Source organism: Accipiter gentilis, unplaced genomic scaffold (genome assembly GCF_929443795.1).
Source record: "Accipiter gentilis unplaced genomic scaffold, bAccGen1.1, whole genome shotgun sequence".
NCBI classification, from domain to species: domain Eukaryota; kingdom Metazoa; phylum Chordata; class Aves; order Accipitriformes; family Accipitridae; genus Astur; species Astur gentilis.
The window spans coordinates 1-25,869 of record NW_026060792.1 but is presented as its reverse complement, the minus strand read 5'-3'; the positions used below and the strand labels follow the sequence as shown (position 1 = coordinate 25,869).

The following is a 25,869-nucleotide window of genomic DNA, read 5'->3' as shown; positions in this document are numbered from 1 at the left end:
GCAGCGTCTCCGGCCGGCGGGTAAATAAGGGGGGGGGGGGGGGGGGGGGGGGGAGGATTTTGGGGGGGTGTCACGTGACGGGGAGTCACGGGAGGGGGGCGGGAGGGGGGTAGGGGGGTGGGGGAGGGGTGGGGGGGTCGGGACCCAGCGGTGGGGGAGGGGTGGGGGGGATCTGTGGGGCGGGAAGGGGGAGGGGGGGGATTTGGGGGGGGGGCTGGGGGGGATCTATGGGGCAGGAGAAGGCACTTGGGGGGCACTTGGGGGGCTGGGGGGGAGAGTTGGGGGGCTGGGGGGGCAGTTGGGGGGCCTGAGGGGGATCTATGGGGCTGGGGAAGGGGTTTGGGGGGCAGTTGTGGGGCTGGGGGGGGATTTGGGGGGCTGGGGGGGATCTATGGGGCAGGAGAAGGCACTTGGGGGGGCACTTGGGGGGGGGCTGGGGGGGATTTGTGGGGCTGGGGAAGGGGCTGGGGAGCAGTTGGGGGGCTGGGGGGGGATTTGGGGGGCTGGGGGGGATCTATGGGGCTGGGGAAGGGGCTGGGGGGGCAGTTGTGGGGCTGGGGGGCAATTTGGGGGGCTGGGGGGGCAGTTGGGGGGCCTGAGGGGGATCTATGGGGCTGGGGAAGGGGCTTGGGGGGCGGTTGGAGGGCTGAGGGGGTAGTTGGGGGGCTGGGAGGGGAGATTTGGGGGGGTAGGGGGGCAGTTGTGGGGCTGGGGGGGATCTATGGGGCAGGAGAAGGCGCTTGGGGGGCACTTGGGGGGCTGTTGTGGGGCTTGGGGAGCAGCTGGGGGGGCGGTTGTGGGGCTGGAGGTAATGGGGGGAGGATGGGGGGCAGTTGTGGGGCTGGGGGGCATTTGGGGGGATCTATGGGGCAGGAGGAGGCAGTTGGGGGGCGGGGGGGGCAGTTATGGGGCGGGGGGGGCACTTATGGGGTTGTGGGGTAGTTATGGGGCTGGGGGGTGTGAGGGGCAGCTATGGGGCTGGGCTCTGGGGGCAGCTATGGGGCAGGGGACTGGGTTTCGGGGGCGGTTATGGGGCAGGGGGGGCAGCTGTGGGGCTGAGGGGGGCAGTTATGGGGCTGGGGGGGGCAGCTGTGGGGCAGGGGGTTCAGTTATGGGGCAGGGGGGTCAGCTATGGGGCAGAGGGCCGGGTTTCGGACTCAGCTATGGGGCAGGAGAGCCGTGGGGCCAGGCGCTCTGCGGGGCCGGACTCGCTATGGGGCAGAGGGTCTCCGTGGGTCGCGACGTCAACCCCCCCCCCCCCCACCTTGCCATCGTCTCTGCCCCACAGCGGCAGCCCCATGGCGTCGGGGCCGGTGCTGCGTCGCGCCGACGACACCGGCGCCGAAGACCCGGGTCGCGGTTCCCCTCTTTCCCCGTCCCGCCCCACGGCGCTGCCCCACGGCGTCGCCCGCCCCACGGCGCTGCCCCACGGCGTCTCCCTCGCCCGCGCCCGCCTGACGGTGGCCGTCCTCTGCTACGTCAACCTCCTCAACTACATGGACCGCTTCACCGTCGCCAGTACGTGTGGGGCAGGCGGCCGTGGGGCAGCCGTGGGGCAGCCCCACATCTCCCCACATCTCCCGGTTTGGGGGGGTGGTTTTTTTTTTTTTCCCCCAGGCGTCCTACCCGAAGTCGAGGATTTTTTCGGCATCGGAGACGGCAGCTCCGGTCTCTTACAAACAGGTGCGGCCTGAGAGGGGGGATATGTGGGGCTGCCCCACACTTGTGGGGCTGACCCACGGCTTCGCCGCCTTTTCCAGTGTTTATCAGCAGTTATATGGTGCTGGCGCCCGTTTTCGGTTATTTGGGCGACCGGCACAACCGTAAGCGCCTGCTCTGCCTCGGCATCGCCCTCTGGTCCACCGTCACCTTGGCCAGCAGCTTCGTCCCGCGAGAGGTGTGGGGCAGCCGTGGGGCAGCCGTGGGGCAGATGTGGGGCGGGTGTGGGGCGGCGTTGGGATACCCGGGGGTGATGTGGGGGGGTGGTCCCGGGGTGTTTGTGGGTGATGTGGGGCGGTTGTGGGTGCCGTGGGGTGGCCGTGGGGCGGCTGTGGGTGCTGTGGGGCGGCTGTGGGTGCTGTGGGGTGGCTGTGGGGTGGCCGTGTGGTGGCTGTGGGGCAGCCGTGGGTGCTGTGGGGCGGCTGTGGGTGCTGTGGGGTGGCCGTGGGGTGGCCATGGGGCAGCCATGGGTGCTGTGGGGTGGCTGTGGGGTGGCTGTGGGTGCTATGGGGCAGCTGTGGGGCGGCTGTGGGTGCTGTGGGGGAGCTGTGGGGTGGCCGTGGGTGCTGTGGGGTGGCCGTGGGGCAGCCATGGGTGCTATGGGGCGGCCGTGGGGCAGCCGTGGGTGCTGTGGGGCAGCTGTGGGGGAGCTGTGGGGTGGCCGTGGGGTGGCCATGGGGCAGCCATGGGTGCTGTGGGGTGGCTGTGGAGTGGCTGTGGAGTGGCTGTGGGGTGGCTGTGGGTGCTGTGGGGGAGCTGTGGGGTGGCCGTGGGGTGGCCGTGGGGCAGCCATGGGTGCTATGGGGCAGCTGTGGGTGCTGTGGGGTGGCTGTGGGTGCTGTGGGGGAGCTGTGGGGTGGCTGTGGGGTGGCCGTGGGGCAGCCGTGGGTGCTGTGGGGTGGCCGTGGGTGCTATGGGGCAGCTGTGGGGTGGCCGTGGGTGCTGTGGGGTGGCTGTGGGGCAGCCATGGGTGCTGTGGGGTGGCTGTGGGTGCTATGGGGCAGCTGTGGGTGCTGTGGGGTGGCCGTGGGGCGGCTGTGGGTGCTGTGGGGGAGCTGTGGGGTGGCTGTTGGGTGGCCGTGGGGCAGCCATGGGTGCTATGGGGTGCCCGTGGGGCAGCTGTGGGTGCTATGGGGCAGCTGTGGGTGCTGTGGGGTGGCTGTGGGGTGGCTGTGGGGCAGCCATGGGTGCTGTGGGGTGGCTGTGGGTGCTGTGGGGTGGCCGTGGGGCAGCTGTGGGGCGGCTGTGGGTACTGTGGAGTGGCTGTGGGGTGTCTGTGGGTGCTGTGTGGGAGCTGTGGGGTGGCCGTGGGGTGGCCGTGGGGCAGCCATGGGTGCTATGGGGTAGCTGTGGGTGCCGTGGGGTGGCCGTGGGACACCCGCGGGTGTTATGGGGTGCCTATGGGTGCTATAGGGCGGCCGTGGGTCACTTGTGGGTACTATGGGTCGGCCGTGGGGCACCCACGAATGCCATGGGTTGGCCGTAGTTGCCGTGGGACACCCGTGGACGCTATGGGGCAGCCGTGGGGCGACAGTGGACGCTATGGGGCAGCCGTGGGGCGACAGCGGGGGCACCCACGGGTACTATGGGCTGGTTATGGGGCACTTGTGAATACTCTAGAGTGGCCGTGGGGCACCTATAGGTGCTACGGGGTTGCTATGGGGCAGCCGTGGGTCTGACCCCCATCTCATCACCCCCAACCATCCCCCCCCCCCAGCGGTTCTGGGTGCTGCTGGTGGGGCGGGCGCTGGTGGGGGTGGGGGAGGCGAGTTACTCCACCGTGGCCCCCACCCTCATCGCCGACCTCTGCGCCGGCGTCGCCCGCAGCCGCGCCCTGGGGGGGTTCTACCTGGCCGTGCCCCTCGGCAGGTGGGGGGCAAATTTTTTTTTTTTGGGGGGGGGGGCGGGGCACTTTTGGGGGGGATATTTGGGGCAGGGGGGGGCATTTTGGGGGGGGATATGTGGGGTGGGGGGGGGCATTTGGGGGGCGGGACAAGTGGGGGGGGCATTTTTGGGGGGGATGTTGGGTGGGGCGGGGTCATCTTGGGGGCGGGGTCATCTTGGGGGCGGGGTCATTTTGGGGGCGGGGTCATTTTGGGTGTGGGGGGGGAAATTTTGGGGGAGTGACCTTTTGGGTGGGGGCGATTTTGGGGGTCGGCATTTATGGGGGGCGGCATTTATGGGGTGGGGACGTTTCGGTGGGGTGCCGTAGGGGGGGGGAGGTGGCCATATTGGGACAACGGGGGCGGGGTCTCTGTGGATTTGGGATCCCCGCCCCCTGACCCCACCCTTCTTTTTGCCCCGCCCCCAGCGGGCTGGGTTACATCGTGGGGGCCAAGGTGAAGGAGGTGGCCACCGATTGGCGCTGGGCCCTTCGCGTGAGTGTCTGTCCCGCCCCCCCCCCCCCCCAATGTGTGCCCCTCCCCCCAATTGACCCCAAGGGTGACCCCTGACCCCCCCCCCCCCTAAAAAAAAACCCCATTTTTTTTTCCCAGGTGACCCCGGCGCTGGGAGCCGTGGCCGTGGCTTTACTGGTGACGGTGGTGAGCGACCCCCCCCGGGGGGGGTTGGAGAGACCCCCCGACGCGCCCCTCCCCCGCACCTCCTGGGCCACCGATTTGCGGGTTTTGGCCACCAAGTGAGTCCTTGGGGGGGGGAGCGGGGGGAGGGGGTCCCGGTGTCTCTTGTCCCTTTTTTGGGGGGGGGTCCCCAATGTCCCTTGGCCCCTCAATGGGTTGACCTGATATCCCTTTAGGCTTGGGTTGACCTGATGGCCCAACGTCCCTCGTCCCCTTTTTGGGGGGGTGACAGGGGGTCCCAGTGTCCCTTGTCCCATTGGGGGGGTCTGGGGGGTCCCATGGGGGGGTGACAGGGGGTCCCCATGTCCCTTGTCCCCTTTTGGGGGGGTCCCGGTGTCCCTTGTCCCCTTTTGGGGGGGTCCCGGTGTCCCTTGTCCCCTCAATGGGTTGACCTGGTGGCCCTTTAGAGTTGGGTTGACCTGATGGCCCAACGTCCCTCGTCCCCTTTTTTGGGGGGGTGACAGGGGGTCCCGACGTCCCTTGTCCCCTCTGGGGGGTCCCATGGGGGGTGACAGGGGGTCCCCGTGTCCCTTGTCCCCTCTGGGGGGTCCCATGGGGGGGTGACAGGGGGTCCCCGTGTCCCTTGTCCCCTTTTGGGGGGGGTCCCGGTGTCCCTTGGCCCCTCAATGGGTTGACCTGCTATCCCTTTAGAGTTGGGTTGACCTGATGGCCCAACGTCCCTCGTCCCCTTTTTGGGGGGGTGACCCGGTGACAAAGGGGGGGGGGGGTCCCCGTGTCCTTTGTCCCCTCTGGGGGGTCCCATGGGGGGGTGACAGGGGGTCCCCATGTCCCTTGTCCCCTTTTGGGTGGGGTTCCGGTGTCCCTTGTCCCCTCAATGGGTTGACCTGCTATCCCTTTAGAGTTGGGTTGACCTGATGGCCCAACGTCCCTCGTCCCCTTGGGGGGGTCTGGGGGGGTGACAGGGGGTCCCAGTGTCCCTTGTCCCCTCGGGGGGGTCTGGGGGGTCCCCGTGTCCCTTGTCCCCTCTGGGGGGTCCCATGGGGGGGTGACAGGGGGTCCCCGTGTCCCTTGTCCCCTTTTGGGGGGGTCCCGGTGTCCCTTGGCCCCTCAATGGGTTGACCTGATATCCCTTTAGAGTTGGGTTGACCTGATGGCCCAATGTCCCTTGTCCCCTTGGGGGGGTCTGGGGGGGGTGACAGGGGGTGCCAACATCCCTTGTCCCATTGGGGGGGTCTGGGGGGTCCCATGGGGGGGTGACAGGGCGTCCCCGTGTCCCTTGTCCCCTTTTGGGGGGGTCCCGGTGTCCCTTGTCCCCTTTTGGGGGGGTCCCGGTGTCCCTTGTCCCCTCAATGGGTTGACCTGCTATCCCTTTAGAGTTGGGTTGACCTGATGGCCCAACGTCCCTCGTCCCCTTTTTTTGGGGGGGTAACCCGGTGAAAAAGGGGGGGGGGGTCCCAGGGTCCCTTGGCCCCTCTGGGGGGTCCCATGGGGGGGTGACAGGGGGTCCCCGTGTCCCTTGTCCCCTTTTGGGGGGGCCCCAATGTCCCTTGGCCCCTCAATGGGTTGACCTGGTGGCCCTTTAGGCTTGGGTTGACCTGATGGCCCAACGTCCCTCGTCCCCTTGGGGGGGTCTGGGGGGGTGACAGGGGGTCCCAGTGTCCCTTGTCCCCTCGGGGGGGTCTGGGGGGTCCCCATGTCCCTTGTCCCCTCTGGGGGGTCCCATGGGGGGTGACAGGGGGTCCCCGTGTCCCTTGTCCCCTTTTGGGGGGGGTCCCGGTGTCCCTTGTCCCCTCAATGGGTTGACCTGCTATCCCTTTAGAGTTGGGTTGACCTGATGGCCCAACGTCCCTCGTCCCCTATTTTGGGGGGGTGACCCGGTGACAAAGGGGGGGGGGGTCCCAGTGTCCCTTGTCCCCTTTTGGGTGGGGTCCCGGTGTCCCTTGTCCCCTCAATGGGTTGACCTGGTGGCCCTTTAGGCTTGGGTTGACCTGATGGCCCAACGTCCCTCGTCCCCTTGGGGGAGTCTGGGGGGGTGACAGGGGGTCCCAGTGTCCCTTGTCCCCTCGGGGGGGTCTGGGGGGTCCCCATGTCCCTTGTCCCCTCTGGGGGGTCCCATGGGGGGGTGACAGGGGGTCCCCATGTCCCTTGTCCCCTTTTGGGGGGGGTCCCGGTCTCCCTTGTCCCCTCAATGGGTTGACCTGATGGCCCAATGTCCCTTGTCCCCTTGGGGGGGTCTGGAGGGGTGACAGGGGGTGCCAACATCCCTTGTCCCATTGGGGGGGTCTGGGGGGTCCCATGGGGGGGTGACAGGGCGTCCCCGTGTCCCTTGTCCCCTTTTGGGGAGGGTCCCGGTCTCCCTTGTCCCCTCAATGGGTTGACCTGCTATCCCTTTAGAGTTGGGTTGACCTGATGGCCCAACGTCCCTCGTCCCCTATTTTGGGGGGGTGACCCGGTGACAAAGGGGGGGGATCCCAGTGTCCCTTGTCCCCTCGGGGGGGTCCCATGGGGGGGTGACAGGGGGTCCCCGTGTCCCTTGTCCCCTTTTGGGGGGGTCCCGGTGTCCCTTGGCCCCTCAATGGGTTGACCTGCTATCCCTTTAGAGTTGGGTTGACCTGATGGCCCAACGTCCCTCGTCCCCTTTTTGGGGGGGGTGACAGGGGGTCCCAGTGTCCCTTGTCCCCTCGGGGGGGTCCCATGGGGGGGTGACAGGGGGTCCCCATGTCCCTTGTCCCCTTTTGGGTGGGGTCCCGGTGTCCCTTGTCCCCTCAATGGGTTGACCTGGTGGCCCTTTAGGCTTGGGTTGACCTGATGGCCCAACGTCCCTTGTCCCCTTGGGGGGGTCTGGGGGGGTGACAGGGGGTCCCAGTGTCCCTTGTCCCCTCGGGGGGGTCTGGGGGGTCCCATGGGAGGGGGTCTGGGGGGTCCCCGTGCCCCTTGTCCCCTTTTGGGGGGGTCCCCAATGTCCCTTGGCCCCTCAATGGGTTGACCTGCTATCCCTTTAGAGTTGGGTTGACCTGATGGCCCAACGTCCCTCGTCCCCTTGGGGGGGTCTGGGGGGGTGACAGGGGGTGCCAACATCCCTTGTCCCATTGGGGGGGTCTGGGGGGTCCCATGGGGGGGTGACAGGGGGTCCCCGTGTCCCTTGTCCCCTTTTGGGGGGGTCCCGGTGTCCCTTGTCCCCTCAATGGGTTGACCTGATATCCCTTTAGAGTTGGGTTGACCTGATGGCCCAACGTCCCTTGTCCCCTTGGGGGGGTCTGGGGGGGTGACAGGGGGTCCCAGTGTCCCTTGTCCCCTCGGGGGGGTCTGGGGGGTCCCCGTGTCCCTTGTCCCCTCTGGGGGGTCCCATGGGGGGGTGACAGGGGGTCCCCGTGTCCCTTGTCCCCTTTTGGGGGGGTCCCGGTGTCCCTTGTCCCCTCAATGGGTTGACCTGGTGGCCCTTTAGGCTTGGGTTGACCTGATGGCCCAACGTCCCTCGTCCCCTTGGGGGGGTCTGGGGGGGTGACAGGGGGTCCCAGTGTCCCTTGTCCCCTCGGGGGGGTCTGGGGGGTCCCCATGTCCCTTGTCCCCTCTGGGGGGTCCCAGGGGGGGGTGACAGGGGGTCCCCATGTCCCTTGTCCCCTTCTGGGGGGGTCCCGGTCTCCCTTGTCCCCTCAATGGGTTGACCTGATGGCCCAATGTCCCTTGTCCCCTGGGGGGGGTCTGGGGGGGTGACAGGGGGTGCCAACATCCCTTGTCCCATTGGGGGGGTCTGGGGGGTCCCATGGGGGGGTGACAGGGGGTCCCCGTGTCCCTTGTCCCCTTTTGGGGGGGGTCCCGGTGTCCCTTGTCCCCTCAATGGGTTGACCTGCTATCCCTTTAGAGTTGGGTTGACCTGATGGCCCAACGTCCCTCGTCCCCTTTTTTGGGGGGGTAACCCGGTGAAAAAGGGGGGGGGGGTCCCAGTGTCCCTTGTCCCCTCTGGGGGGTCCCATGGGGGGGTGACAGGGGGTCCCCGTGTCCCTTGTCCCCTTTTGGGGGGGCCCCAATGTCCCTTGGCCCCTCAATGGGTTGACCTGGTGGCCCTTTAGGCTTGGGTTGACCTGATGGCCCAACGTCCCTCGTCCCCTTGGGGGGGTCTGGGGGGGTGACAGGGGGTCCCAGTGTCCCTTGTCCCCTCGGGGGGGTCTGGGGGGTCCCCATGTCCCTTGTCCCCTCTGGGGGGTCCCATGGGGGGTGACAGGGGGTCCCCGTGTCCCTTGTCCCCTTTTGGGGGGGTCCTGGTGTCCCTTGTCCCCTCAATGGGTTGACCTGATATCCCTTTAGAGTTGGGTTGACCTGATGGCCCAATGTCCCTTGTCCCCTTGGGGGGGTCTGGGGGGGTGACAGGGGGTGCCAACATCCCTTGTCCCATTGGGGGGGTCTGGGGGGTCCCATGGGGGGGTGACAGGGGGTCCCCGTGTCCCTTGTCCCCTTTTGGGGGGGGTCCCGGTCTCCCTTGTCCCCTCAATGGGTTGACCTGCTATCCCTTTAGAGTTGGGTTGACCTGATGGCCCAACGTCCCTCGTCCCCTTTTTTGGGGGGGGTGACCCGGTGACAAAGGGGGGGGGGGTCCCAGTGTCCCTTGTCCCCTCTGGGGGGTCCCATGGGGGGGTGACAGGGGGTCCCCATGTCCCTTGTCCCCTTTTGGGTGGGGTCCCGGTGTCCCTTGTCCCCTCAATGGGTTGACCTGGTGGCCCTTTAGGCTTGGGTTGACCTGATGGCCCAACGTCCCTCGTCCCCTTGGGGGGGTCTGGGGGGGTGACAGGGGGTCCCAGTGTCCCTTGTCCCCTCGGGGGGGTCTGGGGGGTCCCCATGTCCCTTGTCCCCTCTGGGGGGTCCCATGGGGGGGTGACAGGGGGTCCCTGTGTCCCTTGTCCCCTTTTGGGGGGGGTCCCGGTGTCCCTTGGCCCCTCAATGGGTTGACCTGCTATCCCTTTAGGCTTGGGTTGACCTGATGGCCCAACGTCCCTCGTCCCCTTTTTGGGGGGGGTGACAGGGGGGTCCCAGTGTCCCTTGTCCCATTGGGGGGGTCTGGGGGGTCCCATGGGGGGGTGACAGGGGGTCCCCATGTCCCTTGTCCCCTTTTGGGGGGGTCCCGGTGTCCCTTGGCCCCTCAATGGGTTGACCTGCTATCCCTTTAGGCTTGGGTTGACCTGATGGCCCAACGTCCCTCGTCCCCTTTTTTGGGGGGGTGACGCGGTGACAAGGCGGGGGGGGGGGGTCGGTCCCCGGTGACACCGCGTCCCCCCCCTCCCCCAGCCGCAGCCTGGTGCTGACCACCCTGGGTTTCACGGCGGTGGCCTTCGTCACCGGGGCGCTGGCCCTGTGGGCTCCCGCCTTCCTCTACCGGTGCCGGTTGGCCAGCGGGGAGGCGTGGCCGTGTGACGAGGGACGGCGCTGCCACGGCGACGAGAGGTGACCGGGGGGGTGGGGGGGGTGGGGACGGTGGGGACGACGGGACGGGGACAGGGGGGACGACGGGATGGGGACAGGGGGGACGATGGGGACAAGGGGATGATGGGGACGATGGGGACACTGGGGACACTGGGATGGGGACAATGGGGTCAATGGGGACACTGGGGACACTGGAATGGGGACGATGGGGACACTGGGGACAACAGGATGATGGGGATGATGGGGACACTGGGGACACTGGGATGGGGACAATGGGGACAACGGGATGGGGACAAGGGGATGATGGGGACGATGGGGACGATGGGGACAAGGGGATGGGGACAATGGGGTCAATGGGGACACTGGGGACACTGGGATGGGGATGATGGCGACAATGGGATGGGGACGGTGGGGACACTGGGATGGGGACAATGGGGACAACAGGATGATGGGGACAATGGGGACGATGGGATGGGGATGATGGGGACACTGGGATGGGGACGATGGGGACACTGGGGACAACAGGATGATGGGGACGATGGGGACGATGGGATGGGGATGATGGGGACACTGGGATGGGGACGATGGGGACACTGGGGACAACAGGATGATGGGGACGATGGGGTCAATGGGGACACTGGGATGGGGACGATGGGGACAACGGGATGGGGACAGTGGGGACGATGGGATGGGGACGATGGGGACAACGGGATGATGGGGACAATGGGGACGATGGGATGGGGATGATGGGGACGATGGGGACACTGGGATGGGGACGATGGGGACACTGGGATTGGGACACTGGGGACACTGGGATGGGGACGATGGGGATGATGGGGATACTGGGATGGGGATGATGGGGACACTGGGGACACTGGGATGGGGACAATGGGGACACTGGGATGGGGACAGTGGGGACACTGGGATGGGGACGATGGGGATGATGGGGACACTGGGATGGGGATGATGGGGACACTGGGGACACTGGGATGGGGACAATGGGGTCAACGGGGACACTGGGATGGGGACGATGGGGATGATGGGGACAACGGGATGATGGGGACGATGGGGACAAGGGGATGATGGGGATAACGGGGACACTGGGATGGGGACGATGGGGACACTGGGATGGGGATGGTGGGGACACTGGGATGGGGACAATGGGGACAACGGGATGGGGACAAGGGGATGATGGGGATGATGGGGACGATGGGGACAAGGGGATGGGGACGATGGGGTCAATGGGGACACTGGGATGGGGACGATGGGGATGATGGGGACAACAGGATGATGGGGACAATGGGGACAAGGGGATGATGGGGATAACGGGGACACTGGGATGGGGACGATGGGGACACTGGGATGGGGACGATGGGGTCAATGGGGACACTGGGATGGGGACGGTGGGGACACTGGGATGGGGACAATGGGGACAATAGGATGGGGACAGTGGGGACGATGGGGACACTGGGATGGGGACGATGGGGACACTGGGGACACTGGGATTGGGACAATGGGGACACTGGGATGGGGACGATGGGGACGATGGGGACACTGGGATGGGGACGGTGGGGAAACTGGGATGGGGACAATGGGGACAATGGGGACAACGGGATGGGAACAAGGGGACGATGGGGACACTGGGGACAAGGGGATGGGGACGATGGGGACACTGGGGACACTGGGATGGGGATGATGGCGACAATGGGATGATGGGGATACTGGGGACACTGGGGACACTGGGATGGGGACGATGGGGACAACGGGATGATGGGGACAATGGGGACGATGGGATGGGGACAATGGGGATGATGGGGACACTGGGATGGGGACAATGGGGACACTGGGGACACTGGGATTGGGACAATGGGGACACTGGGATGGGGACGATGGGGACACTGGGGACACTGGGATGGGGACAATGGGGTCAATGGGGACACTGGGATGGGGACGATGGGGACGATGGGGACAAGGGGATGATGGGGATAACGGGGACACTGGGGACACTGGGATGGGGACAATGGGGACAACGGGATGGGGGCAGTGGGGACGATGGGATGGGGACGATGGGGACAATGGGATGATGGGGACAATGGGGACGATGGGATGGGGATGATGGGGACACTGGGATGGGGACGATGGGGACACTGGGGACACTGGGATGGGGACAGTGGGGACACTGGGATGGGGATGATGGGGACACTGGGGACACTGGGATGGGGACAATGGGGTCAATGGGGACACTGGGATTGGGACAATGGGGACACTGGGATGGGGACGGTGGGGACACTGGGATGGGGACAATGGGGACAACGGGATGGGGACAAGGGGATGATGGGGACGATGGGGACAAGGGGATGGGGACGATGGGGTCAATGGGGACACTGGGATGGGGACACTGGGGATGATGGGGACAATGGGATGGGGATGATGGGGACAATGGGGACAATGGGATGAGGACAATGGGGACTCTGGGATGGGGACAATGGGGACTCTGGGATGGGGACAATGGGGCCACTGGGGACACTGGGATGGGGACAATGGGATTGGGATGATGGGATGGGGATGGTGGGATGGGGACAATGGGGACGATGGGATGATGGGGACAATGGGGACAACGGGATGGGGACAATGGGGTGGGGACAAAGGGATGGGGACAATTGGGACAAGGGGTGATGGGGACAATGGGGACACTGGGATGGGGAGGATGGGGACAACGGGATGGGGACGATGGGATGATGGGATGGGGACAATAGGGACACTGGGATGGGGACACTGGGGACGATGGGGACAAGGAGACAATGGGATTGGGACGATGGGGGCGGATGGTGGGATGGGGACAGTGGGATGGGGACAATAGGGATGATGGGCTGGGGACAACGGGATGATGGGATGGGGATGGTGGGATGGGGACAAGGGGACAATGGGGACAATGGTATGGGGACAATGGGGACACTGGGATGGGGATGATGGGGATGATGGGGTCGATGGGGACAGTGGGGACACTGGGGACACTGGGATGGGGACAAGGGCATGATGGGGACACTGGGGACAGTGGGATGGGGACGATAGGGACAATGGGGACAATGGGGACAATGGGATGGGGACAGTGGGGACAAGGGGATGATGGGGACAATGGGATGGGGATGATGGGGACACTGGGGACAATGGGATGGGGACAAGGGGATGATGGGATGGGGACAGTGGGGACAACGGGATGGGGACACTGGGATGGGGACGATGGGGACAAGGAGACAATGGGATGGGGACGATGGGGGCGGATGATGGGATGGGGATGGTGGGATGGGGACAATGGGGACGATGGGGATGATGGGGATGATGGGGACAACGGGATGGGGACAACGGGATGGGGACAAGGGCATGATGGGGACAATGGGGACAGTGGGATGGGGATGATGGGGACAATGGGAACGATGGGATGGGGACAGTTGGGACAAGGGGATGGGGACAATGGGGACACTGGGGACACTGGGATGGGGATGATGGGGACAATGGGGACACTGGGATGGGGACGATGGGGACACTGGGATGGGGACAATGGGGACGATGGGGACACTGGGATGGGGACGATGGGGACAATGGGGACGATGGGGACACTGGGATGGGGACAATGGGGACAATGGGGACAACGGGATGGGGATAATGGGGATGGGGACAATGGGGACGATGGGATACGGGGACAATTGGGATGATGGGGACAACGGGATACGGGGACACTGGGGACACTGGGACAATGGGGACAACGGGGTGGGGACAATGGGGAGGATGGGGACAACGGGATGGGGAGGATGGGATGATGGGATGGGGACAATTGGGACACTGGGATGGGGACGATGGGGACGATGGGGACACTGGGGACACTGGGATCGGGATGATGGGGATGGGGACAATAGGGACGATGGGGACAACGGGATACGGGGACACTGGGGACACTGGGGACACTGGGACGGGGACGGTGGGGGATGGGACGAAGGGGCTGAGCCGACCCCTCCCCTCCCCCCCCCCAGCCTGGTTTTCGGGGTGCTGACCTGCGCCTCGGGGGTGCTGGGGGTGGGGGCGGGGGCGGAGCTGTCGCGCCGCCTGCGGGCGCGGTCGCCGCGGGCCGACGCCCTCCTCTGCGGGGGCGGGGTCCTGGCCGCCGCCCCCTGCCTCCTCCTCGCCCTCCTCTGCGCCACGCCCTGCCTGCCCGCCGCCTACGTGAGGTCACGGGGGGGTCATCGGGGGGTCAAGGGGGGGGCGGGGGGCGTAGGGGTCACGGGAGGTCGTCGGGGGTCATGGGGGGGTCGTGCGGGGTCGTTGGGGGTTGGAGGGGTCATTGGGGGTTGGAGGGGTCGTCAAGGGTCATGGGGTCGGGGGGGGTCGTAGGGGTCATGGGGGGTCATGGGGGGTCATCAGGGGTCATGGGGGGTCATCGGGACTCATGGGGGTCATTGGGGGTTGTAGGGGACATGGGGGTCATCAAGGGTCATTGGGGTCATGGGGGTCGTTGGGGGTCGTTGGGGGGGTCTATTGGGGGTCGTAGGGGTCATGGGGGGTCGTCAAGGGTCATGGGGGTCATCAGGGGTCATTGGGGGTCATGAGGCTCATTTGGGGTCATCAGGGTCATGGGGGGGTCATTGGGGGTCATGAGGCTCATTTGGGGTCATTGGGGGTCATGAGGCTCATTTGGGGTCATGGGGGGGGTCATGCATGGGGAGGTCAAGGGGCATCGGGGGGGGGTGGGGACCCCTGCCCTGCCACCTGGGGGGGGGAGGGTCATGGGGTCATGATGGGGTCATGGGGGGTCAGGGGTCACGGGGGGGGGTTTATGGGGACACCCGCCTGCCACATGGGGTCATGGGGGGGGGGGGGGTGGATGAAGGGTCATGGGGGTCATAGAGGGGGTCCGGGGGTCACGGGAGGTCACAGAGGTCACGGCGGGGTCATGACCCCTTCCCCCTCCCCCCCAGGTCTTCATTTTCCTGGGGGAGACGTTGCTGTCGCTCAACTGGGCCATCGTGGGCGACATCCTGCTGGTACCGGGATTGGGCGGGGCCACGCGTCACGTGACGCGCGGGCGTGGCGTGTCACGTGACGCGCGCCTGACCCCACCCCCTCCCCCCTCTCCCCTCCCCCCCCCCCCCCAGTACGTGGTGGCCCCGTCGCGACGGTCGACGGCCGAAGCGCTGCAGATCGTCACCTCCCACCTGCTGGGGGACGCCGGCAGCCCCTACCTCATCGGACTGGTCGGTACTGGGAGGCACTGGGAGGCACTGGGAGGGACTGGGAGGGACTGGGAGGGTACTGGGTGATACTGGGAGGGGACTGGGAGGGACTGGGAGGGGACTGGGGGGCACTGGGAGGCACTGGGAGGGACTGGGAGCACTTGGGGGGGTACCCTGCCCTGTCCTATACTGGTCTTATACTGGTCTATCCCGTCCCATACTGGTCTATCTCATCCCATACGGGTCTATACTGGTCTGTACTGGTCCATACTGGTCTGTCCCGTCCCATACTGCTTTCTCCTGTCCCGTCCCATCCCGCTTTTTCCCATCCCATACTGGTCCATACTGGTCTATACTATTCCATACTGGTCTGTACTGTTCCATACTGGTCTATACGGCTCCATACTGGTCCATACTGGTCCGTACTGGTCCATCCCATCCCATACTGCTTTCTCCTCTTCTCTCCCATCGTGCTTTTTCCCATCCCATACTGGTCCATACTGGTCCATATTATTCCATACTGGTCCGTACTGTCTCATACTGGTCCGTACTGGTCCGTACTGGTCTGTACTGGTCCATACTGGTCCATACTGGTCCATCCCGTCCCATACTGCTTTCTCCTCTTCTCTCCCATCGTGCTTTTTCCCATCCCATACTGGTCCATACTGGTCCATATTATTCCATACTGGTCCGTACTGTCTCATACTGGTCCGTACTGGTCTGTACTGGTCCTTACTGGTCCATACTATTCCATACTGGTCCATACTATTCCATACTGGTCCGTACTGCTCTGTACTGGTCTGTACTGCTCTGTACTGGTCCATACTGGTCTATACTGGTCCATACTGGTCCATCCCATCCCATACTGCTTTCTCCTGTCCCGTCCCATCCTGCTTTTTCCCATCCCATACTGGTCTGTACTGTTCCATACCGGTCCGTACTGGTCCCTACTGGTCTGTAATGGTCTGTACTGGTCCGTACTGGTCCATGCTGGTCCATACTGGTCCGTCCCATCCCATACTGCTTTCTCCTGTTCTATGCCATCGTGGTTTTTCCCATCCCATACTGGTCCGTACCGGTCCTTACTGGTCCCTACTGGTCTGTACCGGTCCATACTGGTCTGTACTGGTCCATACTGGTCTGTCCCATCCCATACCGGTCTGTACTGTTCCATACTGGTCCATACTGGTCCATACTGCTCCCTACTGGTCCGTCCCGTCCCATACTGCTTTCTCCTGTCCTGTCCCACCCCGCTTTTTCCCATCCCATACCGGTCCGTACTGGTCCGTACTGGTCCGTACCGTTCCCTACCGGTCCGTACTGGTCTGTACTGGTCCATACTGGTCCATACTGGTCCATACTGGTCCATCCCATCCCATACTGCTTTCTCCTGTCCTCTCCCATCCTGGTTTTTCCCATCCCATACTGGTCCATACTGGTCCATACTATTCCATACTGGTCTGTACTGTTCCATACTGGTCTATACGGCTCCATACTGGTCCATACTGGTCCTTACTGGTCCATCCCATCCCATACTGCTTTCTCCTCTTCTCTCCCATCATGCTTTTTCCCATCCCATACTGGTCCATACTGGTCCATATTATTCCATACTGGTCCGTACTGTCTCATACTGGTCCGTACTGCTCCGTACTGGTCTGTACTGGTCCATACTGGTCCATACTGGTCCATCCCGTCCCATACTGCTTTCTCCTGTCCCGTCCCATCCCGCTTTTTCCCATCCCATACTGGTCCTTACTGGTCCATACTATTCCATACTGGTCCATACTATTCCATACTGGTCCGTACTGCTCCGTACTGCTCTGTACTGGTCCGTACTGTCCCATACTGGTCCATACTGGTCCATACTGGTCCATCCCATCCCATACTGCTTTCTCCTGTCCCGTCCCACCCCGCTTTTTCCCATCCCATACCGGTCCGTACTGGTCCGTACTGGTCCGTACTGTTCCCTACCGGTCCGTACTGGTCTGTACCGTTCCCTACCGGCCTGTACTGGTCCGTACTGGTCCGTACTGGTCTGTACTGGTCTATGCTGTTCCATCCCATCCCATACTGCTTTCTCCTCTTCTCTTCCATCCTGGTTTTTCCCATCCCATACTGGTCTATACTATTCCATACTGGTCTGTACCGGTCCGTACTGGTCCCTACTGGTCTGTACTGGTCCGTACTGTCCCATACTGTCCCATACTGGTCCATACTGGTCCCTACTGGTCCATCTCATCCCATACTGCTTTCTCCTGTTCTCTCCCATCCCACTTTTTCCCATTCCATACCGGTCCGTACTGTTCCCTACCGGTCCGTACTGGTCTGTACCGTTCCCTACCGGCCTGTACTGGTCCGTACTGGTCCGTACTGGTCTGTACTGGTCTATGCTGTTCCATCCCATCCCATACTGCTTTCTCCTCTTCTCTCCCATCCTGGTTTTTCCCATCCCATACTGGTCTATACTATTCCATACTGGTCTGTACTGGTCCGTACTGGTCCCTACTGGTCTGTACTGGTCCGTACTGTCCCATACTGTCCCATACTGGTCCATACTGGTCCCTACTGGTCCATCTCATCCCATACTGCTTTCTCCTGTTCTCTCCCATCCCGCTTTTTCCCATTCCATACCGGTCCGCACTGTTCCCTACCGGTCCGTACTGGTCTGTACCGTTCCCTACCGGCCTGTACTGGTCCGTACTGGTCCGTACTGGTCTGTACTGGTCTATGCTGTTCCATCCCATCCCATACTGCTTTCTCCTCTTCTCTCCCATCCTGGTTTTTCCCATCCCATACTGGTCTATACTATTCCATACTGGTCTGTACTGGTCCGTACTGGTCCCTACTGGTCTGTACTGGTCCGTACTGTCCCATACTGTCCCATATTGGTCCCTACTGGTCCCTACTGGTCCATCTCATCCCATACTGCTTTCTCCTGTTCTCTCCCATCCCGCTTTTTCCCATCCCATACCGGTCCGTACTGGTCTGTACCGTTCCCTACCGGCCTGTACTGGTCCGTACTGGTCCGTACTGGTCTGTACTGGTCTATGCTGTTCCATCCCATCCCATACTGCTTTCTCCTCTTCTCTCCCATCCTGGTTTTTCCCATCCCATACTGGTCTATACTATTCCATACTGGTCTGTACTGGTCCGTACTGGTCCCTACTGGTCTGTACTGGTCCATACTGTCCCATACTGTCCCATACTGGTCCATACTGGTCCCTACTGGTCCATCTCATCCCATACTGCTTTCTCCTGTTCTCTCCCATCCCACTTTTTCCCATTCCATACCGGTCCGTACTGTTCCCTACCGGTCCGTACTGGTCTGTACCGTTCCCTACCGGCCTGTACTGGTCCGTACTGGTCCGTACTGGTCTGTACTGGTCTATGCTGTTCCATCCCATCCCATACTGCTTTCTCCTCTTCTCTCCCATCCTGGTTTTTCCCATCCCATACTGGTCTATACTATTCCATACTGGTCTGTACCGCTCCTTACTGGCCCGTACCGGCCCGTACTGGTCCGTACTGGTCCGTACTGGTCCGTACTGGTCCGTACTGGTCCCGACGGCTTTCTTACTGGTCCGGGCAGGTGAGCGACGCCCTGCGGGGGGGTTCGCCGCCCTCCTTCCAGGGGGGGGCGCGGGCGCTGGGCCGGGCGCTGCTCCTGGCCCCCTTCGCCGCCGCGCTGGGGGGGGGGCTCTTCCTCGCCGCCGCCGACGCCCTCCCCCGCGACCGACGCCGCGCCCGCCGCGAGGCCAAAGGTCAGCGACACGCCCGGCCCCGCCCCCACCCCCCAAAAATACCCGGACACCCCTCCCCCCCGCGCCCGCTTCCGCTGAAAAGCCGCTCCCAGTAGGTACTGGGGGGGCTGCCCCACTCCCAGTAACCCCCCCGTGGCACCCCCAGTACCCCCCAGTATCCCCCAGTATCCCCCAGTACCCCCCAGTATCCCCCAGTATCCCCCAGTATCCCCCAGCACCCTCCCAGTACCCCCCCAGTACCTTCCCAGTATCCCCCAGTACCCCCCAGTATCCCCCAGTATCCCCCAGCACCCTCCCAGTACCCCCCCAGTACCTTCCCAGTATCCCCCACTACCCTCCCAGTACCCCCCAGTATCCCCCAGTACCCCTCCCAGTACCCCCCAGTACCCCCCAGTATCCCCCAGTACCTCCCAGTATCCCCCAGTATCCCCCAGTATCCCCCAGCACCCTCCCAGTACCCCCCCAGTACCTTCCCAGTATCCCCCACTACCCTCCCAGTACCCCCCAGTATCCCCCAGTACCCCTCCCAGTACCCCCCAGTATCCCCCAGTATCCCCCACTACCCTCCCAGTCCCCTCCCAGTATCCCCCAGTACCCCCCACTACCCCCCCACTACCCTCCCAGTATCCCCCACTACCCTCCCACTACCCTCCCAGTACCCTCCCAGTACCCCCCAGTACCCTCCCAGTACCCTCCCACTATCCCCCAGTCCCTCCCAGTCCCTCCCAGTACCCCCCAGTATCCCCCAGTACCTCCCAGTATCCCCCAGTATCCCCCAGTATCCCCCAGCACCCTCCCAGTACCCCCCCCAGTACCTTCCCAGTATCCCCCACTACCCTCCCAGTCCCTCCCAGTACCCCCCAGTATCTCCCAGTAACCCCCCAGTACCCTCCCAGTACCCTCCCACTATCCCCCAGTCCCTCCCAGTCCCTCCCAGTACCGCCCAGTATCCCCCAGTACCTCCCAGTATCCCCCAGTACCCTCCCAGTACCCTCCCAGTCCCTCCCAGTCCCTCCCAGTCCCCCCCAGTCCCCCCCGGTGTCATCCCACCCCCCTCCCCAATCTGCCCCTCCCCCCCCCCCAGGCCTCCCCCCCGACGCCGCCGACGATGACGACGACGATGACGCCGTCGATGACATCGTGGTGCCGCGCGGCGGCCGCCCCACCAAGGTGCCGGTGGCCCACGTCCTCGCCTGACCCACGGCCGTGGGGCGCTGACCCATAGCGGGGGTCTCTGACCCACGGCGAGTGACGCTGACCCACGGCGAGGGGTCTCTGACCCACAGCAATGGGGCACTGACCCACGGCGAGTGGCACCGACCCATAGCAGGGGGTCTCTGACCCACAGCGGGGGTCTCTGACCCACAGCAATGGGGCACTGACCCATAGCAGAGGGTCTCTGACCCACGGCGAGGGGTCCCTGACCCACAGCAATGGGGCACTGACCCACGGCGAGGGGTCCCTGACCCACAGCGAGGGGTCTCTGACCCATGGCGAGTGACGTTGACCCACGGCGAGGGGTCTCTGACCCACAGCAATGGGGCACTGACCCACGGCGAGTGGCACCGACCCATAGCAGGGGGTCTCTGACCCACAGCGGGGGTCTCTGACCCACAGCAATGGGGCACTGACCCATAGCAGAGGGTCTCTGACCCACAGCGGGGGTCTCTGACCCACAGCAATGGGGCACTGACCCACGGCGAGGGGTCCCTGACCCACAGCAATGGGGCACTGACCCACGGCAAGTGGCACCGACCCATAGCAGGGGGTCTCTGACCCACAGCAATGGGGCACTGACCCACGGCGAGTGGCACCGACCCATAGCAGGAGGTCTCTGACCCACAGCAATGGGGCACTGACCCATAGCAGAGGGTCTCTGGCCCACAGCGGGGGTCTCTGACCCACAGCAATGGGGCACTGACCCACGGCGAGTGACGTTGACCCACAGCAAGGGGTCTCTGACCCACAGCAATGGGGCACTGACCCATAGCAGAGGGTCTCTGACCCACAGCGGGGGTCTCTGACCCACAGCAATGGGGCACTGACCCACGGCAAGTGGCAGCGACCCATAGCAGGAGGTCTCTGACCCACAGCAATGGGGCACTGACCCACGGCGAGGGGTCTCTGACCCACAGCAATGGGGCACTGACCCACGGCGAGTGACGTTGACCCACAGCGAGGGGTCTCTGACCCACAGCAATGGGGCACTGACCCACGGCAAGTGGCACCGACCCATAGCAGAGGGTCTCTGACCCACAGCGGGGGTCTCTGACCCACAGCAATGGGGCACTGACCCATAGCAGAGGGTCTCTGACCCACAGCGGGGGTCTCTGACCCACAGCAATGGGGCACTGACCCACGGCGAGTGGCACCGACCCATAGCAGAGGGTCTCTGACCCACAGCGGGGGTCTCTGACCCACAGCAATGGGGCACTGACCCATAGCAGGGGGTCTCTGCCCCACGGCGAGTCCCACCGACCCACGGCGAGGGCTCCCTGCCCCACGGCGCCAGCTCACCGACCCACGGCGAGTCCCACCGACCCACGGCGACGGCTCACCGACCCCCGCAATGGGGCGCCCCACATCTCCTACCCCCCACCCCCCCCCCCCCCAAATAAACCCCGTTTCACCCCCCACCCTCCGGCTGCCCGTTCTCCATCCCCGCCCCACACATTTCCTGCCCCACACATTTCCTGCCCCACACGTTTCCTGCCCCACGGCGGTGCCCGCAGCTTCCTGGGGGGGGCGGTTTTTTTTTTTTTTTGGGGGGGGGGGGGGGGGCCCCGTCCCCGCGTGCGCCGGGGGTTCGGGGCGCGGGAGGTGACAGCGCCGGACGTCGCGCGGGCGCAGGTATGGGGCGGGTTGGGGGGCGGGTTGGGGGGGTGGGGGGGGATGATGTGGGTCAGACGGACGGTCGCGGCCACGAGGGGTTGACCCACGGCGAGCCGTGGGGCGGGCGGGCGGCTGGGACCCCCACTTATGGGGCGGAGGGGCGCTTGGGGACTCTACTTATGGGGCGGGTGGGGGTGCTTGGGTCTTCTGGTTATGGGGCAGATGGATGGACGCCTGGGACCCCCACTTGTGGGGCAGCGGGACGCTTGGGTCCATAGTTATGGGGCAGGCGGGACGCTTGGGTCTACTTATGGGGCAGCGGGACGCTTGGGTCCATAGTTATGGGGCAGGCGGGACGCTTGGGTCTACTTATGGGGCAGCGGGACGCTTGGGGCCTCTAGTTATGGGGCAGATGGGACGCTTGGGTCTACATATGGGGCAGCGGGACGCTTGGGGCCTCTACTTATGGGGCAGACGGGACGCTTGGGTCTAGTTATGGGGCAGCGGGACGCTTGGGTCCATAGTTATGGGGCAGACAGACGCCTGGGAGCCCCAGTTGTGGGGCAGCGGGATGCTTGGGTCTTCTACTTATGGGGCAGACAGGATGCTTGGGGCCTCTAGTTATGGGGCAGCAAGACGCTTGAGTCCCCCAGTTATGGGGCAGTGGGACGCTTGGGTCTTCTACTTACTTATGGGGCAGACGGGATGCTGGGGTCCGTTAGTTATGGGGCAGAGGGGTGGCTGGGACCCCCAGTTGTGGGGCAGCGGGGTGCCTGGGTCCACATGGGTTGACCCACGGCGAGCCGTGGGGCGGACAAATGGGTGGGACCCCCGGGTGTGGGGCAGCGGGGCGCTTGGGCCCCTTAGTTATGGGGCCGCGGGACGCCTGGGCCCCCCCCCCCCACACTTGTGGGGCACTTGGGTGCCCTCTGCTGCCCCCTGCCCCATAGCGGGACCCACGGCTCGTTAGGGTGGCCGTGGCGGGGGCGGCGGGGGGAAGAACGGGGAGCGAGATGGCGGCCCTGCCCCACGGCGTGGTCCCGAGCGCCGGCACGTGTGGGTCCCCAACTTGGGGGGCAGGAGGCCCTTAGACATGTGGGACCCCCCCTAACTTGTGGGGCAGGAGCTTTGAACGCATGAACCCTCCCCGCACACAGACACGCACACACTTGGGGGGCTGGAGCCTTCCGATCTGTGGGTCTGGGCCCCCAACTTGTGGGTCTGACCCCCAACTTGTGGGTCTGGCCCCCAACTTATGGGGCAGGAGCGATCGGATCTGCCGCTCCCACCAACTTGTGGGGCTGGAGCTTCGAACGTAGGGACCCCTGCGCGCACTTGGGGGTCTGGAAGCTTCCGATTTCTGGGTCTAGCCCCCCAACTTGTGGATCTAGCCCCCCGATTTGCGGGTCTGGCCCCCAACTTGTGGGTCTGGCCCCCAACTTATGGGGCAGGAGCGATCGGATCCGCCGCTCCCACCAACTTGTGGGGCTGGAGCTTCGAACGTAGGGACCCCTGCGCGCACTTGGGGGTCTGGAAGCTTCCGATTTCTGGGTCTAGCCCCCCAACTTGTGGATCTAGCCCCCCGATTTGCGGGTCTGGCCCCCAACTTGTGGGTCTGGCCCCCAACTTATGGGGCAGGAGCGATCGGATCCGCCGCTCCCACCACCAACTTGTGGGGCTGGAGCTTCGAACGAAGTGTGTTCCGCACTTGGGGAGCTGGAAGCTTCCGATTTGTGGGTCTAGCCCCCCAACTTGTGGGTCTGGCCTCCAACTTATGGGGCAGGAGCGATCGGATCTGCCGCTCCCACCAACTTGTGGGGCTGGAGCTTCGAACGTAGGGACCCCTGCCCACACTTGGGGAGCTGGAAGCTTCCGATTTGTGGGTCTAGCCCCCCAACTTGTGGGTCTAGCCCCCCAACAACTTATGGGGCAGGCCCCCCCCCCACCTCTCTACCGTTACCGTCTCCCGCGTGGGCGCCAACCGCCCGCGGCACCTGCGCCGAGGAGGAAGAGGAGGAGGAGGAGGAGGAAGGTGTCGTGGGGTGTCTCGCCCCCCCCCCCCCCCCCAAAACCCCCCCCCCCCCCAACCTCCGGGCCCCACGGCTGCCCCCCAACCTCCTCGTCGTCCCCCCCAGCCCCATGGAGGCTCCTTGGCCCCACGGCGGGTGGTGGGGCCTGGCCCTCCTGCCCCCCACGCTGCTGCTGGCCGCCCTCTGCGCCCGCTGCGGGAGACCCCGGGGTGAGTTGGGGGGCTGGGGGGGGGCACTTGGGGGGCTGGGGGGGGGGGGGAGATCTAGGGGGGGGACTTGGGGGGGCTGGGAGGGGAAATGGGGGGTCTATGGGGGGAATTGGGGGGCTGGGAGGGTGAGTTGGGGGGCTGGGGAGGGGAATTGGGGGGCACTTGGGGGTCTGGAAGGGGACTTGGGGGGTCTATGGGGGGGGAATTGGGGGTCTGGGGGGGGAATTGGGGGGTCTATGGGGGGGACTTGGGGGGCTGGGAGGGCATTTGGGGGGCTGGGGAGGGGAATTGGGGGGTTTATGGGGGGACTTGGGGGTCTGGGGGGGAATCAGGGGGTCTATAGGGGGGACTTGGGGGGCTGGGGGGCACTTGGGGGGCTGGGGAGGGGAATTGAGGGGTCTGTGGGGGGGAATTGGGGGTCTGGGGGGGAATTGGGGGGTCTATAGGGGGGACTTGGGGGGCTGGGGGTGTCTGGGGGGGCACTTGGGGGTCTGGGAGGGGAATTGGGGGGTCTATGGGGGGGACTTGGGGGGCTGGGGGGGGAAATGGGGGTCTGGGGGGGACTTGGGGGGTCAATGGGGGGGAATTGGGGGGGTCTGCGGGGGGACTTGGGGGGCTGGGAGGGGAATTGGGGGGTCTATGGGGGGGAATTGGGGGTCGGGGGGGACACTTGGGGGTCTGGGGGGGACTTGGGGGGTCAATGGGGGGGACTTGGGGGGCTGGGGGTGTCTGGGGGGGCACTTGGGGGTCTGGGTGGGGAATTGGGGGGTCTATGGGGGGGAATTGGGGGGCTGGGGGGCACTTAGGGGTCTGGGAGGGTGAGTTGGGGGGCTGGGGGGTACTTGGGGGGCTGGGGAGGGGAATTGGAGGGTCTATGGGGGGACTTGGGGGGCTGGGGGGCACTTGGGGGTCAGGATTTGGGGGTCCTCACCCCCCCTCCCCCCCCCAGGCCACAGCGCCGAGGTGGACAACTACAAGTGAGTGGTTGGGGGGGGGGGGGGACACACACGACACTTGTGGGGCAGCCGTGGGGCCCAAATCTCTGGGTTCCCCCCCCCTCTGCCCCACACATGTGGGGCTCCGGCCCCTCCCCCATCTGTGTGTGTGTCCCCTCCCCCCCCCCCAGGCCGCCCCCCTGCGTCCCCCCCGCGAGGTTCATGGTGATCACCCCCGCCAGATGTGAGTCGCGCTCTGCCCCACGGCGGCCTAGTCCTGCCCCATAGCGCCCTAATCTGCCCCACAGCGGCCTAGTCCTGCCCCATGGCGGCCTAGTTCTGCCCCATAGCGGCCTAGTTCTGCCCCATGGCGGCCTAGTTCTGCCCCATAGCAGCCTAATCTGCCCCATAGTGGCCTAGTTCTGCCCCACAGTGGCCTACTTCTGCCCCACAGCGGCCTAGTTCTGCCCCATAGTGGCCTAATCTGCCCCATAGCAGCCTAGTTCTGCCCCACAGCGGCCTAGTTCTGCCCCATAGCGCCCTAATCTGCCCCACAGCGGCCTAGTCCTGCCCCATAGTGGCCTAGTTCTGCCCCATAGCGGCCTAATCTGCCCCATAGTGGCCTAGTTCTGCCCCATAGTGGTGTAATCTGCCCCATGGCGGCCTAGTTCTGCCCCATAGCGGCCTAGTTCTGCCCCATGGCGGCCTAGTTCTGCCCCATAGCAGCCTAATCTGCCCCATAGTGGCCTAGTTCTGCCCCACAGTGGCCTACTTCTGCCCCACAGCGGCCTAGTTCTGCCCCATAGTGGCCTAATCTGCCCCATAGCAGCCTAGTTCTGCCCCACAGCGGCCTAGTTCTGCCCCATAGCGGCCTAATCTGCCCCATAGCGGCCTAGTTCTGCCCCATGGTGGCCTAGTTCTGCCCCATAGTGGCCTAATCTGCCCCACAGCGGCCTAGTTCTGCCCCATAGTGGCCTAGTTCTGCCCCATAGTGGCCTAATCTGCCCCATAGTGGCCTAGTTCTGCCCCATAGTGGCCTACTTCTGCCCCACAGTGGCCTAGTTCTGCCCCATAGCGGCCTAGTTCTGCCCCATGGTGGCCTAGTTCTGCCCCATAGTGGCCTGATCTGCCCCACAGTGGCCTAGTTCTGCCCCACAGCGGCCTAGTTCTGCCCCATAGTGGCCTAATCTGCCCCATGGTGGC

The 25,869-nt window shown here is 65.0% G+C and overlaps 1 protein-coding gene and 1 long non-coding RNA gene across 12 annotated transcripts; both read left to right on the top strand.

The window, feature by feature from the left end:
• Nucleotides 1-20,957, top strand: SPNS1 (SPNS lysolipid transporter 1, lysophospholipid). 11 transcript variants are annotated; one of them, XR_007505241.1, is made up of 14 exons: nucleotides 1-20; nucleotides 1,289-1,518; nucleotides 1,618-1,683; nucleotides 1,761-1,897; nucleotides 3,437-3,588; nucleotides 4,031-4,097; nucleotides 4,215-4,357; nucleotides 9,540-9,695; nucleotides 13,703-13,892; nucleotides 14,645-14,710; nucleotides 14,822-14,920; nucleotides 18,489-18,660; nucleotides 19,745-19,970; nucleotides 20,426-20,957. XR_007505241.1 is itself a non-coding variant. In XM_049796708.1 (14 exons), exons 2-13 carry the CDS (start codon nucleotides 1,299-1,301, stop codon nucleotides 19,855-19,857), a joined length of 1,581 nt encoding a protein of 526 aa, XP_049652665.1. In that variant the 5' UTR covers nucleotides 1-20; nucleotides 1,289-1,298; the 3' UTR covers nucleotides 19,858-19,866; nucleotides 20,053-20,957. The 11 variants fall into 11 exon arrangements, 1 of the variants encoding a protein (XP_049652665.1); XR_007505239.1 differs by having other exon boundaries at nucleotides 20,117-20,957; XR_007505240.1 differs by having other exon boundaries at nucleotides 19,745-20,076; nucleotides 20,739-20,957.
• Nucleotides 20,958-23,664: 2,707 nt separating this feature from the next.
• LOC126036689 (uncharacterized) lies at nucleotides 23,665-24,893 on the top strand. The gene is made up of 3 exons (XR_007505231.1): nucleotides 23,665-23,731; nucleotides 24,681-24,708; nucleotides 24,858-24,893. It is a non-coding gene; the product is annotated as an uncharacterized LOC126036689 (long non-coding RNA).
• Nucleotides 24,894-25,869: the final 976 nt, after the last annotated feature.